General features: G+C 43.7%; 1 protein-coding gene across 3 annotated transcripts in view; it reads right to left on the reverse strand.

The window, feature by feature from the left end:
* Positions 1-15,099, reverse strand: part of ATE1 (arginyltransferase 1) — a 153,104-nt gene that overhangs the window by 33,488 nt on the left and 104,517 nt on the right. For all 3 annotated transcript variants that reach the window (XM_006831419.1, XM_006831417.1, XM_006831418.1), the window contains exon 11: positions 5,320-5,440. In XM_006831419.1, the coding sequence (XP_006831482.1) occupies positions 5,320-5,440 (121 nt within the window). The remainder of the gene's footprint in view (positions 1-5,319; positions 5,441-15,099) is intronic.

Genomic DNA, 15,099 nt, shown 5'->3' on the forward strand with positions numbered 1-15,099 from the left:
TTGTCCATACAGCCCAGCTACAACCATACCCTCTGCAGTTCCACCCACTGGGCAAGAGCAAGAGGCAGTTGCTATATCACCTGGTCAATGATGAACAGCAGCCAAACCCACCCTACACTGAGGTGCATGAATGATGAACAAGAACAGTGTACACACTTCCATTCTCTAACTACACCCACAGTAGACACTTGGTGAGAGCGTAAGAATATACCAACATATAATCATCAACTAAATACAAATATGACAACCCCACAATGCCCGGGAAATGAAAGACAATTTTAGCTCACATGAAGAAACAAGAGAGAATGGCTCAAAGAAATGGCCAAGATGCAGAGCCAGAAAATGTTTCTGAGGAAGAAAAAGTAATGGCACTACCTGAAAAGGAATTCAAAAGAATGATGATTTTGGTCCCTTCAAAGGATTGACAGGAAAACTCTAAAAGAAAAAAACTGCCAACCAAGAGCTGTATATCCAGTAAAGCTGTCCCTCAAATATGCTGAAAAATTAGCATGCTTCCTGATAAGCAGAAATTAAGGGAATTTGTAATGATCAGACCAACATTACTATAGGGTGTTCTTTGGACAGAGAAACGATAGCAGAAACAACCTGAGATTCCCATACATGACAACACCACCCAGAACGCAATCCAAATACAGAAGTCTTAAAAGTAAAACAAACCTACAAGGCTGAAAATAGGGATCCACAAATATCAATGTACAGTGAAGACAACTACAAAGCAAAAAGAGGGAATAATATAGATACAGAACTTCCAAAAGGCAAGGAAGTCAAATAGATTTCAAGACACAACAGATTGTTTTGATTAGGGGAAAGATTAATAAATTACAGGGTAAGCTCAAAGAAAATGAATACACCTGCACATTAAAATTTTTAAAAAGAGGAAAATCCAAATGATGTAGTAAATATTAACACAACAGAAATGAAAATGCAAAGAAAACCCACAAACAAAATGAACTCAATACAGAAAATTATGTGGAACAAAGAAGCCAGCAAGAATTATTTTGAAGCTCCCTCGTAAACCTTGCATTCCATGATGTATTTGTTGTTGTTAAAGTGCCACTGAGTTGATTCCAACTCAGAGACCCCACATAGGGTTTCCAAGGAGCAACTGGTGGGTTTGCAAGTGCGTAGTCCACACCAGTACCATAAAACAGCAAACCTAAGACTCTACTGTTATCCAGACTTACTAGTTGAACAAATAATTACCCTAACCTCAACTGGGGGAAAAAAAAAAACAAAAAAACGAGTAGGGATTCAGGATGTGGATGGAGGCGCTGTCCTTTGTACGATGGGACACCCTGTGGGGGTCAGCTGAGGCTCCTGTGGAGCAAGTCACCACGGAGAGCTGAAACTAACACCACAGGAACTAACAGCATGGCCTGGGTGAAGCTCTCTCTGTCCTGGGTCCGAGCTTGGGTCAGGGAAAACTGAAACTGACCTTCAGGGACCAGGTTTCACAGCGCACTCAGCTATAGTCCAGCACATTAACTGCGTTTTAATTTACTAAAACCCCAGGTTACAAGTTTCATTTCAAATACTGTCTGGACAGCGACACTTGATACTGACAAACGTGTATAGGATTCTCTGGAACGTTCCAAAGATGCTGTACACAGAAAAGGATCTTCATTCTCTTCGAAGCACCATCTTCGAAGGAACGTTCTCATAAGACTTCTGTAAATGTACCCTAAACAAGAGCTGCTTATGAACCATCACTTGCTAGATTATAGGACAAGCATTTGTAGGATCTAGGATGCACTGGACAAATATGGTCATTATAAGACTTTGGATTTTAGTATCAATAGACACCTTTGTGGTCAGATGCTCATTAAGTGTTTATTTTGGAAAGCGACCTACGAAACCTATAACCTGGAATGGAGCTTGACTGGACTGTCCATTCAGTGCATGGAATGTGTTCAGCTACCTTCTCAACTTTCGACAGCACAGAGCACTTAGGGTCTCTTTAATCCCCCAGTCCTATGAGAAGAAAAGCAGCCACCATGCTAGATCAAGAAGGAAAAAAGGAGAAATTGTTCCATTTTGGGAGTAAGACAAATTTAAGATCATAACTTCATTCAACTGGAAGACACTTTTAGATAAACTCTTACATGTGAATGTGAACTAATACGCTAAGATTTTCACGATACAGGACATCTCTGTTCAGACTTTAAGAAAGATGAAAAGACAGATGTTCTGCACGGAAAAGTTAGAGACCCACTTCGTCCTTTTTCAGGGGTGTGGGGGCGGGAAAGGTGAAATCTATACTTTTTCTCTTATTATACTATTGCATTTGGCTTCGAGTCCAACTTCAAAACTGAAAAAAAAAAATTTAATGTGTTTGTTTTAGATCAACAAATGCTTGTTTGGTTAAGGGGTGTAAATTTGCTTAGGTTGAAATGATCAGATTCTGATCAAATTTAAGGTGCGGGGACTATAAAGTACTGGTTATCCCATGAAACCAAACACTCAAGAAATGTGTGGACAACCCCAGGGCGTCTGTGGCTGCTTGTCATCGAATTCTATGGCACCATCACGGGTACAGGAAACGTTTTCTCAAGGAGATAACAAAACATACCAACATCATGTGAATTTGTTTTTTATAAGGAAAAAATGGATTTGTGGGGAAAAACTAACATTTTAGAACTGAAGAAATTCCTGCATTTCTTTCTTTATCCTCTTATCTTCCTCCTTTATTCCACTGACTCTTCCACTTCTCTTGATATTTCTCCCTCTTTGCATTTGGTTTTTCTTGCCTTTTCTTCCCGGTGTCCCCAGACTACTCTGTGGTGGGCTCCGTAAGGACTCAAGGCTACTGACACACAGACAGAAACATCCAGGAATGTCACACCTGGGGGAAGACATATGTCAGTATGACATCCTCACGCCCACAAAAGCTGGAACCTGTGTCAGGTGGAAAGCTGTCAAAGGCGGAAAACTAGTATCCACTAAAATGACAACAGAAACGCAGCAGACTGCACCCTGCCAAAGATGGAGAAACCAGTCAGTCCTACCGCGTGTCAACTCCCACAGGCTTCCCTGTACATCGATGCATCCTAACAGAGCCCTGTTGAGCCCACTGAAGACTCGGAGGACTGCATGCAGAACCCTGTACTCTCACTGGTCCTTAGGTCCCAGGGGGTGATGAGCAGAGGGCGTGTTTGTTGAGTGAGGAATGAGAACAAACAAGGCAAATGCAGAGGAGAGCCTGTGGTACTGAAGGGATGCAGGACACTGATCCACTAACCAACACAGGCACCACGGTAGTCATGGTTACGCCTCACTGCAGCTCACTGAAGGAGCTCCATGCCCATCGCCATGGCAAAGGTATGGAGTCCAAGGTCAGGGGCTGCCCAGGGCCCACAGTCTGCCTACTGCAGACAGAGCCAGGAGCCGGATCCAGGAAGGCTGGCTCTAGGGCTGCCCGCTGGGTGGCTGGATTCCTAGGACTGCACAGCTTGCCCTAAGGGGACATGGAAGGACACTGTAAGGAAGCTGGGGCTGTATTGGGAAAGAGGTAGAAGAGGGACAGAAAAAGAAGCATCAGAGAAGTCACAAGAAAGTGCTGACACAAAGTCCCCAACAGCCTGCCGCCCGTCCACACACCCCTTCTAGCACTTTCTTCAGCCCACTGGTCAATACATCTTTCTCTCTACAATCCAGCTGTCGTACAATTTCTGTGCACCGTGGCAGGCCTCAAAGTTTGTGAACATTCTCAGCTAAGCACTGAACTGCAAGGCTGGTTTGACCCACACGGCCAGCAGTTTGAACTCACCAGTCACTCCTCGGAAACGCTACGCAGGGTCACATGAGTCGGAACCAAGTGGACGGCACATGACAACAATGGGAGCAGCACAAACACACAAAGTTTCTGGCTTTCTTGGCAAAGCTGTGTGTCTGTGGGGGGGTGTGGACAGTGTTTCCCTCTACCCTGTGCAGACCCACACACAAACAGGCACCCATTCAGACTCTGCTCCTATTAGGTGCTGTAGAGTTGGTTCCAGCTCACAGTGACCCCATGTGCAACAGAACAAAACACTGCCCGGGCCTGCACCAGCCTCACAATCATTCCGAGGTCTGAGCCTGTTGTTGCAGCCACTGGATCAATTTGCCTTGCCCTTTTTTACCGACCCTCTATAGTCATGTATGAATGATGTCCTTCTCCAGGGACTGGTCCCTCCAATAACATGTCCTAAGTACATGAGACGAAGTCTCACCATGCTTACGTCTAAAGGAGCACTCTAGCTGAACGTCTTCTAAGGCAGATCCATTCATTCTCCGGACAGCCCATGGTATAGTCAATACTTTCTGCCAACACCATAATTCAGAGGCATCCATTCTTCTTTGGTCTTCCTTATTCCTTATCCAGCTTTCACATGGGAATCCGTTGAAAATATCATGACTTGGGTCAGGTGCAACTTAGTCCTTAAAGTGGCACCTTTGATTTTTAACACTTTAAAGAGATCTCTTGTGACCGATTTGTCCAATGCGATATGTTGTTTCATTTCCTGACAGCTGCTTCCATGAGCAATGACTATGCATCCAAGTAAAATGACAACCTCAGTCTTTTCTCCATTTGTCGTGATACTGCTTATTGGCCTAGTTGGGAGGATTTTTGTTTTCTTGATGTTGAGGGGCAATTCATACTGAAGGTTGCAGTCTTTGATCTTCATTAACAAAGTGCTTCAAGTCCTCTTCCCTTTGAGCAAGCAAGTTTATGTCATGCGCATATCTCAGGGTGTTAAGGGGCCTTCCTTCATATCGCTCAGCTCCTGGGAAGATTTGCTCAGCACACAGATTGCGTAAGGATGGTGAAAGGATGCAACCCTGATACACACCATTCCCAATTTCAAACCACACGGTACCCCCTAGTCTACATCCATATCCACCTGAGCACAATGAATTGTTCTGGAATCCCATTCTTTGCAGTGTTCCCCACAACTTGGGGGGACCCACAGTCAATGGAGTACAAGTAATCATATTCCCAGAAGCCCCTGTGGTGCAGAGAGCTAACAAACGCACTTGGCTGCTAACTCAAAGATGAGAGGTGTGAGGCCATCCAGAGGCATCTCAGAAGAAAGACCTGGCAACTTACTTTTGAAAAAATCAACCAATGAAAATTCTACGGAACCGTTCTACTCTGACACACATGACGTCACTGTTGGTAGAGGTCAACATGCTAGCAACTGGTAAACCGGTTACTATAGCCCTCCACACAACTCTCCCAGAGTCCAGTGAAGAACTACAGTTATGCCCCCATGGATCCTAAAGCCACCGACATCCGGCTGGACTCTGCTGCAAACATACCTGCTTCCGGGTCCTGGTTGAAACGGCAGTACTTGGAGTTTTCCAGCGAGGGCAGGCACTGCTCAATGGGGACCCACACATACGTCTCCGGACACAGCAAGTCAGAAGGTCTGTACTGACCCTGGGGAGACATGAAGACAAAGGATAGGCATCACTAACACAATCCCTCCAGTTCCAGGGCTCCAGATGCTGAGGGACCATCCCACTACAGGCCTGCACACGTCCATGAGGCTAGCTTCACAGTCAGAGCAGTGACCCCTTCAGCCAGGGGCTGGCTGCCTATCACAAATGCACGTTTGACTAAAAGTCTCCCTGTAAGCAACTCAGTGTCATTTCAAATGCCTGTGGTGACGTGGAAGATTCACATATTTACTCTCATTTGCAGCAAATACTTAACAGCAAATACTTAACAGGATTCTTGCTGAGCTGAGTACCAACAATACTCAGTTTCAAATTCAAACTCTTTGAAATATGAAAGCTGCCCTTTCATAACAAAATTCAAGTTCTTTTCATGTATTAGAGCATTATATAAAGTGAACATATTTTCTAAAGTGGAATTTCACTGCCCACAATCACAAACTTTTAAATTCATAGACACAGTTGTCACATCCATGCATTTTAAACACTTGATGTATTTAAAAAATACTATCTTCTCAATACACTGCCATCGCCATCTAAACTGATGAATGTATTAAAAACTAACAAAAAATGCAGAAATTTCAGGGAAACATTTGTGGGGATAATTTCCTAAAGCTTCTTAAAATATGTATCTTTAGAAAAAGGACTTACTGGTTTATAAACCAATCATCTGGCCCAACTTTAAAACAAAGATTATGTAATAGATACTGAACACACACACACACAAAACACACAACCATTCACTGACGGGTGGTAGCCAGTTAACAGAGGAGTCAAAAAATATGAGATGATCTAGTGAGAATTTTCAGAAATGTCACGATTATATGTTCCTCAAACTTAATTAAAATTCCAAATGTCTATTTTCTACATTTTATAATTCAAAATTTATTATGAGGTTATAATTTAGTGCAGTGTTTTCCAAACTTTTAATTAATACTTCACTGTTGCTGAGAGCACACACAGCAAAACACACACCAACTCAACAGTTTCTTCATGAACAATCCAGGGACAGTGAGGACACCCCAGGTTGTGCCTCCAGTGGCAGCCCCCTTCTCTTGAGTTGTTCCTCCACCATTCCCATCAACTCACTTCCCCTGACAGTCCCATCTTTCAGATTGTTGCTGTCAGTGTGATCCCAGATAGGTAGTTCTTAAAAGACCATAATGCACAAGGGTGGGCAGGGCATTCTTTACTTCTGTTGTTGTTGTTATGTGCCGTGGAATCGGTTCCGACCCATAGCGACCCTGTACAGGGTTTCTGAAGCTGTAAATCTTTACGGGAGCAGAAAGCCTCATCTTTCTCCTGCGAAACAGCTGGTAGTTTCGAACTGCTGACCTTGCGGTTCACAGCCCGATTCGTAACCACTACGCTACCAGAGCTCCTTATAGTTGAGCTAAACTGCTGTTTGGTTTTAAAAAGAGCTTAAGGAATATTTTTGGTTTAAAGTTTAAAGATTATCTCAGGCAATGAAATTTTTGTTTGAACCACAACCCATAGTAAGAAATATATTTTATGTCACAATCTAGTAAATACACATACAGATAGAAAACTGAGAACAAGCCTTTTACTATGCAATATTTACCTATGGTATAAGGAATCTTGGTGGTGCAAGCTGTTAACTGAAAGGGCCTAGGCTTGAACCCACTTAGTGGCTCTGAGGGAGAAAAGACCTGGTGACTTGCTCCCGTGAAGCTTACAGCCTTAGAACCCGACGGAGCAGTCCTCCTCTGTCATATACAGTCTCACTGAGTCAGAATTGACTCAACAGTACCCAACAATCACCTATGTTACAGGATTCTTTTTCACGTTTTAAAATAATGTCTTCGAACCATCAAAATTGCTCTCACAAACAGCAAATAGATTACAACCCTAGTGTTTGAAAACCACTGATGTAGTGCAAACTCCTTACAAAGACTAGGGCTTCAGGACTCAGCACGGTCCCACTGCTTCCATCAGAAAGGCCCCAACAGCAAGTGGGCTCGGTAGGGAGCAGCACACAGACATACAAACACCACCATGCCCTCCCAGGGTCCAGAGCTCAGGGGAAGACTGTACACACACAGTGTAAGGAAATAAATCAGCGCCTGCTTCAGGGGTTGGGAGAGTTCACGGAGGATATGGAGTTTTATTGGGGACATGGATTAAATTTCAGTAAACTGAAAGGAATGAGAACCATCCAGATGGGAGGCAGAGCCTGAACAAAGATGCAGAGTGGGGCCACGTACAAGATGGCGCTAAGGAACCTGCAGAAACGGGAAGGGATGGAATCTGATTCCAGGAGGCCACGATACCACGTTTCCAACAGTTCTCTGCATGAAATGGGAAGGCTCGCAGGTTGAGTGAGGGAAACTGTGTCCTGCATTCCAACAGGACTAGGCGCTGGCTGTGTATACATCAGGACTCAGGTCTCTGACCTCTTGTTTCCCAGAGGGCTCTCTGCATTGCTGCTGCCTACTGCGGGAGTAGCAACAAGTCACCTGAAGGGGCAGCTCCAGGAAGACCACCACAGGCCTAAGAGGAAAATTCGAAACATGGGATTATTTAGAAGTGAATCAGCAGTTGAGTTGGGAAATATAAACTGTGTGCCCTCAAAATATCTATCAATCAGCTAGGCCATGATTCTCGGAATTACATAACTGTCCTCTGTTTGTGTAATTATCCTATGTGTTGTCTATCCTAACCTCTATGATGTTACTGAGGCACAATGAGAGGGAGTTATCTGAATGAGGGTCAGTGAAAGAGGGAGACCCCCAATGACATGGAGTGACACAGTGGCAGCAACACTGGGCTCAAGTCATTGTGAGGATGGTACAGGACTGGGCACTGTCTCCTTCTGGTGTGCCTGGGGTCCCTGTGACTTGGCATGAACCTGACAACACCTAACAACAGTAACATCTGAATGAGGCACGATGCAATCTTCAGGATTAGGGTGTCTTTGGAGCCAATCTTTGTTTGGAATATAAAAGAGATTAAACAAGGAGCAGAGCAGAGAGAGAGGGGAACCTCGCTAGCTTAGAAAGAAGAGTTGGGAGCAGAGCGTGTCCTATGGATTTGGGGGTCCCTGTGCTGACAACCTCCTAGAGCAAGGGGAAGATTGGTGCCAGGACACATATATGTGGAGATCTCTAAGGGCTGTTGGGTTCACACTTATGGAGACAAAGAGTCTCCCAGAGGTAACAGAGAAAAAAGCCTGTCCTTAGAACTCCTACCCTGAATTCAGATCTCCAGTCTCCTAAACTGTGCGAGAATATACTTCCTGTTTGTGGAAACAGCCACTGGTGACATTCTTATGACAGCCACACTAGAGAGCTGACAGCATCCAATGCAGTAGCAGCTTTACTATTGGGACAGTGCTTTACTGGAGCTACGGGCCAGCATGGTATGATGTCAGCCGTGTGCTAATAAATCTAAGCCCCAAACAGCAGTCTCAGGAGTGCTTTTACACCATTTTCTTCCCTCTGTGCTTACAGACCATATTGAAAATCGAATTCAAACAAACAGAACACACACACAGAAATGTGCATAAAACTTCAAAGGATAAAAGGACCCCCAGAAACCCACTCATGGACCGCCAGTGATCCTAGGTTATGAAACCTAGAGCTTGGGCTTTTATCTTTTAAGAAGGAAAAAGCAATCCTTACTCTTGATAAGGCCCTGCCAAGGGGTAGAGAATGTGAAGAATTAACTCAGAAACAAAAAAGCGTATGGGTGTGTGGGTGTATATAACCTCCCCCCCCACCCCCCACACACAGTCACATAGCTGGTCACAAAGCAATTCTCAACACATTTGAAAACACTGGTATCGTACAGAGGTGTTACGTCTCTGAATAGAAGCAAATCAGTAACAAAAAGGCAAGTAAAATCACATTATTTACTTGAACATTTAAAAACACAACAAAAAAACCCACTTCTAAATAATCCAACAGGAGTCCTGGTGGGACAACGGTTAAGTGCTTGCTGCTATATGAAACGTCAGTAGTTCAAACCCACCAGCTGCCCCGTGGGAGAAGACAGGCGAATGGACTCTGGGAACCCCGGGGGCAGTTCTATTCAGTCCTATGCAGCTGTTATGAGGCGGACTCAACTTGGCAGTACTCACAATAGCAAAGACTCCACAGGGGAAAAAACCCAAAAGCATAATGAAAATGTAGTTGTTGTTAAGTGTCGTCGAGTTGATTCCGACTCATAGCGACCCTGTATAGGGTTTCCAAGGAGCGGCTGGAGTGCTTGAACTGCCAACCTTGCAGCTCAAACCAACCTTGCAATCCAGCGTATTAACCCACAGTGTCTCAGTCACTATACATTTTGGAGGCTTTTTGTTATAAGCTTGTGTTACCCTAACTAAGCAATGTGATTGGTTGAATATAAGTAAATCAATTAGTGTTATTTTCATCTAATTCACAAATCAAAGGAGATACATTTCAACAGATTTTGCAAAAGTGTTTTATAAAATCCAATACTCATTCAAGAAGAATACTCTTTAGCAGAAGGGATCATATTCTTGGAGGACATCAAGTCTACTGGTGTAGATGAGGCTTTTTGCTCCTGAGAAGATGTAAAGCCTCTGAAACCCTGTACAGGGTCACTACTAACTGACTCGATGGCACTCACCGACAGTAAGATGGAACTGAGGAGATGCCAGACAATGTCACAGCAGATCTGAGAATATATCATTTGGTGGGACACGGATATGCTGTTATAACTTTCACCTCCACTACAATAAAAAAGCAAACAACTCTAGCAGATAATGAACAGGAGGCAACTTTCTCAATCTGCTAAGTTAAATATTAAGGAAAAAATATAGTACAAATGAACTTAATAGTGAAAAAAAAAAGTAAGTACTCCTAGAGTAAGACAGGAGTCCTGGTGTGGCACTGTAGGATAAGCACTTAACTGTTAACCTCAGGTCGGCAGTTCATAGCCACCAACTGCTCGTCGAAAACCCTATGCAGGGTCACTATGAGTTGGAACCAACTTATGGACATTTAACAACAACAACAGAATGAGATAAAGGTACTACCTTTCCCCACTTCCAGAGCGAGCCAGCACAGTGAGTAACAACCTAGCAAAGTACAAGAAAAGTAATTTTAGTCGATTATATGGTGGTGGCGGTTGTCTTTATAGATTATATGATTGTTGTTGTTAAGTACTGTCGAGTTGGTTCCAACTAAGATCGACCCTGTATGGGGTTTCTCAAGAGCAGCTGATGAGTTTGAACTGCCAAGTTTGTGCTTGTTGATTGTAGGTCCCTCTTTCTCGGCTCACTTGTAAGATGCTTATCCTACAGCACCATATGATTAGTTGTACAGAAAGCCAAAAAATCTGCAGATAAATAGAACTGAAGCATTTAGTAAAACTTCTGGATTTAAAAAAAAAAAGGGTGTGTGAAAAGGTTTGAACTGCCTACCTTGCCATTCAAACTGGCCAAGCAGTCCAAGGCATTCTCGGGCAGTACCACACCTGGACTCCTTAGTAGCATAGTTTATGCAGCTGTGCAGATTCACCAACAACCACTGGAACCCAGGGCTTGGGCACACGCACTGTGTCCTCACTGTGTAACAGGCACAGGATGCTGCCAGTGATGACGGGAAGAGATGCACGCGTTCAGTAATTCTTACTCTAGTGGGAATGACTGACCTGAACGAAGACTGAATTCACGAAAGGATATATTCAGTGTGATAGTGTCCAACTGTCTAATGCTGCTCAGTTTTCACCATGTTCTTTGAAGACAATACTGCTCCTAACAATGAGTCAGCTATTTTATTTTATTTTTCACTTTATAGAAAAAAGTTTATTTCCAGCATTCGTGCTTTCCTGAAGTGGGAGTTGTGTATTTTATTTTTGACTATTTAGCTTACGTCAATGGAAGACCATAAACGCACACATTTTCACTTCTGCTTACCTGGAACCAAACTTTTAGCTAGGTTAAAACAATAGTTTCTCCTAAAGACAGGCTTTTTTGCCCCCCATGTTTCAAATAGCCTCTCAAGCCACCAAAGAATGCAAGGAGTTTTATTAAATAAACCACTCTGAAATGCTACGCTTTCTAAACTCGGCTGGCAGGGAGCTGCATGACCACAGTGCCTAAAGCTCAGCACAGATGGAGAAGCGCTCGCCATGTTCCCAGTCAGAGGGAGAAAATGAGGACTGTTTGCATTCAGAATGTAATTACTTGAGGATTTGGGCTGACTTTCCCTGTGGTATTTAATCAACCTCTAAGTACATTCATTCAGACTGGAACAATGAAGTCAAAGCAGATTAATTCTCTCCTAGGGTGCTGACGTTTTTTTTGTAAATAAGACGAAACCAGAGTTACCACAAGAGTATTCAAAATTCTGAAACTGCGATTGGGCTGACAGGGCTTACTGTCCTGTCAGGTTTCTTCTAAGGCATCCTCTCCGTTTGAGCTACCATCCTGCCCCATCCTGCCCCATTCTGACCCTGCCCGCCCCATAAAAGTCACCCAACAATAACACAGCATGGACTCTTACCAAGCGAGGACATTATTTCAATAGGACCACTGATAGCAGAGATAATATGGATAGATTCCTGGAAAGGCTAAAGTTACCATTTCAAAAGCCTATCAAACAACCACTGTGCTCCCGGCACTCTTCCTGAGTTGCCAGAGAAGAATAAATGTTTAGCTCAGCATATTGTTGTTGTCAAGTGCCACTGAGTCGGTTCCGACTCATAGCGACCCTGTATAGGGTTTCCAAGGAGCAGCTGGTGAGCCTGAAGCACCGACCTTGTGGTTCAAACCAACCCTGCAGTCCAGCACATTAACCCACAGCGTCAGACCAGGACTTCTAACCCAGCATATGGCTAGAATATTCTATGGTTTTATTTTCCTTAATGAAAACCACTTACTTATTTGTAAAACCCAAAGTATACAACACACACACACACACACACACACCAAGGACAGCAAAAATGTGGCCACATAATTTTTCAATCAATTTTAAAGATTGTCACAGAATAAATGTGTAGGAAATGCCAAAGTACAATCAAAACCACTGGGGTATGGGGAGAGAGAACTAGTTAGAGACAGGACCTCTATTTCTATTAAAAAATGACTGCTTCTTCTGTAAGAGAGATCATGTAATTTTGGGTTTTGGTCAATGGAATGAAAGAAGGCATTCTTGTCACTTGCATGCTTTCAACCATAATTTGAAGAACATTATCATATTGATCTGATTTTCCCGTTTACATAAGAATCACAAAGTCTACCTTATAAAGAATATCTTAGTTTAGCAAAATATAACCACCAGAATTTGGCCTAAAAATAAAAACTATTATGAGAGTCTGAGGTAAAAAACATTTCACTATTGTATCTTCCTAAAACACAGTGAACGCAGGTACCCAAGGAGTGAATCTTTGGAAAAATTTGATTTCCCAGTCATGGATAATTTCAGTATGAATAGTTTAAAACAGATTAGCAAACTTGACTTCTTGCAAAAGCACCAAGAGATCATCCCTCGGTTAAGACAGACTGTTGTTACCAGTTGCCATTGAGTTTTCTCTAACCAATGGCGACCGTATGAACTGTTGTCCAGCCGTGTGCCACCTTCATGGTCCACAGTATGTTTGAGTCCATCACAAAGCTGAGTTTTCCAAGGCAAAAGCCACAGAACAAGATGGAAGAGGAGCACAAGTGGTTCTGGCAAGATTTTCTGTGGCCATTGAATGGAGCTATAACTCACATACTGTAAAATGTACTCCTCTAAAGAGTGCAATTCTGGGATTTTCAAATACTCACGGGGTTCGGCATTGGGCAACCTTTGCCGTTATCTAACTCTAGAACATTATCACCATCCCCCAAAGAAATCCCCTACCCATTAGCAGCTACTCCCCTTCCACCTCCCCCAGCCCCTGGCAACCATTTATCTACTGGCAAGTTTGTCAGATGGAGTATTTGCTTTAGGTTGCCACACTTCCTCTCTGAGTTTAAGCATGAGCCAAGGACCTGGCACCACCTCTCAGACCCAAGTGATGTGGCCAGGCCACTCTTCTGGTCTATTCCCCCCCTGCTTTCCCGTCTTGTCTTCCGTGCCTGGCCTCCTTCCTCCACGTCAGGCTCCACACTGGCAGCTCAGTCTCTTGGGACCACTTATACTCTGTGCTTAACGCCATCATGCACTTCAAGTTCATGCTCAAATGTCACCTCAACAAAGCCCTCAACCACCCCCCTATACCTTTTCATATTGTGATATAGGTGAAAGTGTACAACACAAATTAGTGTTCCATCCAACAATTCAGAGACATTTTGTCTTGTGACGTTAGTGCAATTCCCTCAATGTAACGGACCGTTTCCTCCTGCTTGGTTGTTCTTTCCTGCCTTCTGAACTGTTTTTGGGCAAACCCTGAGCTTTGGTCTCATACAGCTTACTGTACTGAGAGGCACGTTCTCCGGAGGGTTATTGTTTACTTCAGAGGCCTATCTACTGTTTGGCTGGAAGTTGATTTCTAACGATGGGCTTGGTAGGAGAGTGTCTCTCCCCTCCCCACCAACAGCTTTTCATTCAGAGGACTTGCTCACTAACATGCCCCCCACTACAGACACTACTTTGGTATCCTTTGATGCACTGAACTGCTAAGTTGGTTTAAACTGCAAGTTTGGTGGTTCAAACTCAGCAGCCGCTTCTCGGAAACCCTACACAGGGTCACTATCGGTCAGAACTGACTCGAGGGCACTTAACCACATCTCAATCAACTCAATCAACGGAAATCGCTGAATGGGTCTTGCGATGCAGTGCCTCTAGTAGCCTTTGGGAGTTCGATGATCACAAACACTAGAAGAACAAATGTCCTCTTACGAGCGCAGTTGTGAGAGTTCCTGAAGTCAACCTTTTCATGACTGACTTGTTTTCTGATTTGAATGTTTTTGTTGCTACCATGTGGTTTCAGTAAATGGAAGGCATGCCAGAATCAATGGGTATTTTTTTTTTTTTGAGGTAATATTGCTTTTGATGCAATTATATGGGACACCTAAGTCCCAGGTGAACTCTGGTGGTAGGATTGGTGGGGTGGGACCCAGGCACAGTTACATGGGTCCCCACCAAGTGGTAGTATGCACTACAACTTAGGAGCTTCCCAAGAAACCTGGGAGGCTGAAAAAGGTGATATGCGTTCCACGGGCCACAAAAATGCTACAAAGGAGGGTCTCATACTCAAGAAAGGAACTCTGGTAGCGTAGTGGTTACAAATCGGGCTGCTAACCTCTAGGTCAGCTAGTTCAAAACCATCAGTGGTTCCGTGGGAGAAAGATGAGGCTTTCTGCTCCCATAAAGACTTACAGCCTCGGAAACCCTGTACAGGGTCACTATGAGTCGTAACTGACTCCACAGTATACCACCACCAACAACATATTCAATAAGATTAGAAGCTACTGGCATGTGTACGTTTAAGTTATTTACTCAAAGCTGAAAACGTTTTTTCCCTCTTATCACTGACATACACTGTCTGCCCAAAAAGAAGCACAGCTTTTGAATATTAAGTTTCATTAAGAAAAAAAGGAGGAAGAAATGTGACTTGAGAGAGAGCCGCCTCTCATTCTTCAGAACACAGCACAGCTACTTTGAATCTCTGGTCACACAGCGGTTAAGCACTGGGCTGCTCCCAGAAAGGCTGGTGGCTCAAACTCAC

The sequence above is a fragment of the Chrysochloris asiatica genome, unplaced genomic scaffold, assembly GCF_000296735.1.
Source record: "Chrysochloris asiatica unplaced genomic scaffold, ChrAsi1.0 scaffold00003, whole genome shotgun sequence".
Lineage (NCBI taxonomy): Eukaryota > Metazoa > Chordata > Mammalia > Afrosoricida > Chrysochloridae > Chrysochloris > Chrysochloris asiatica.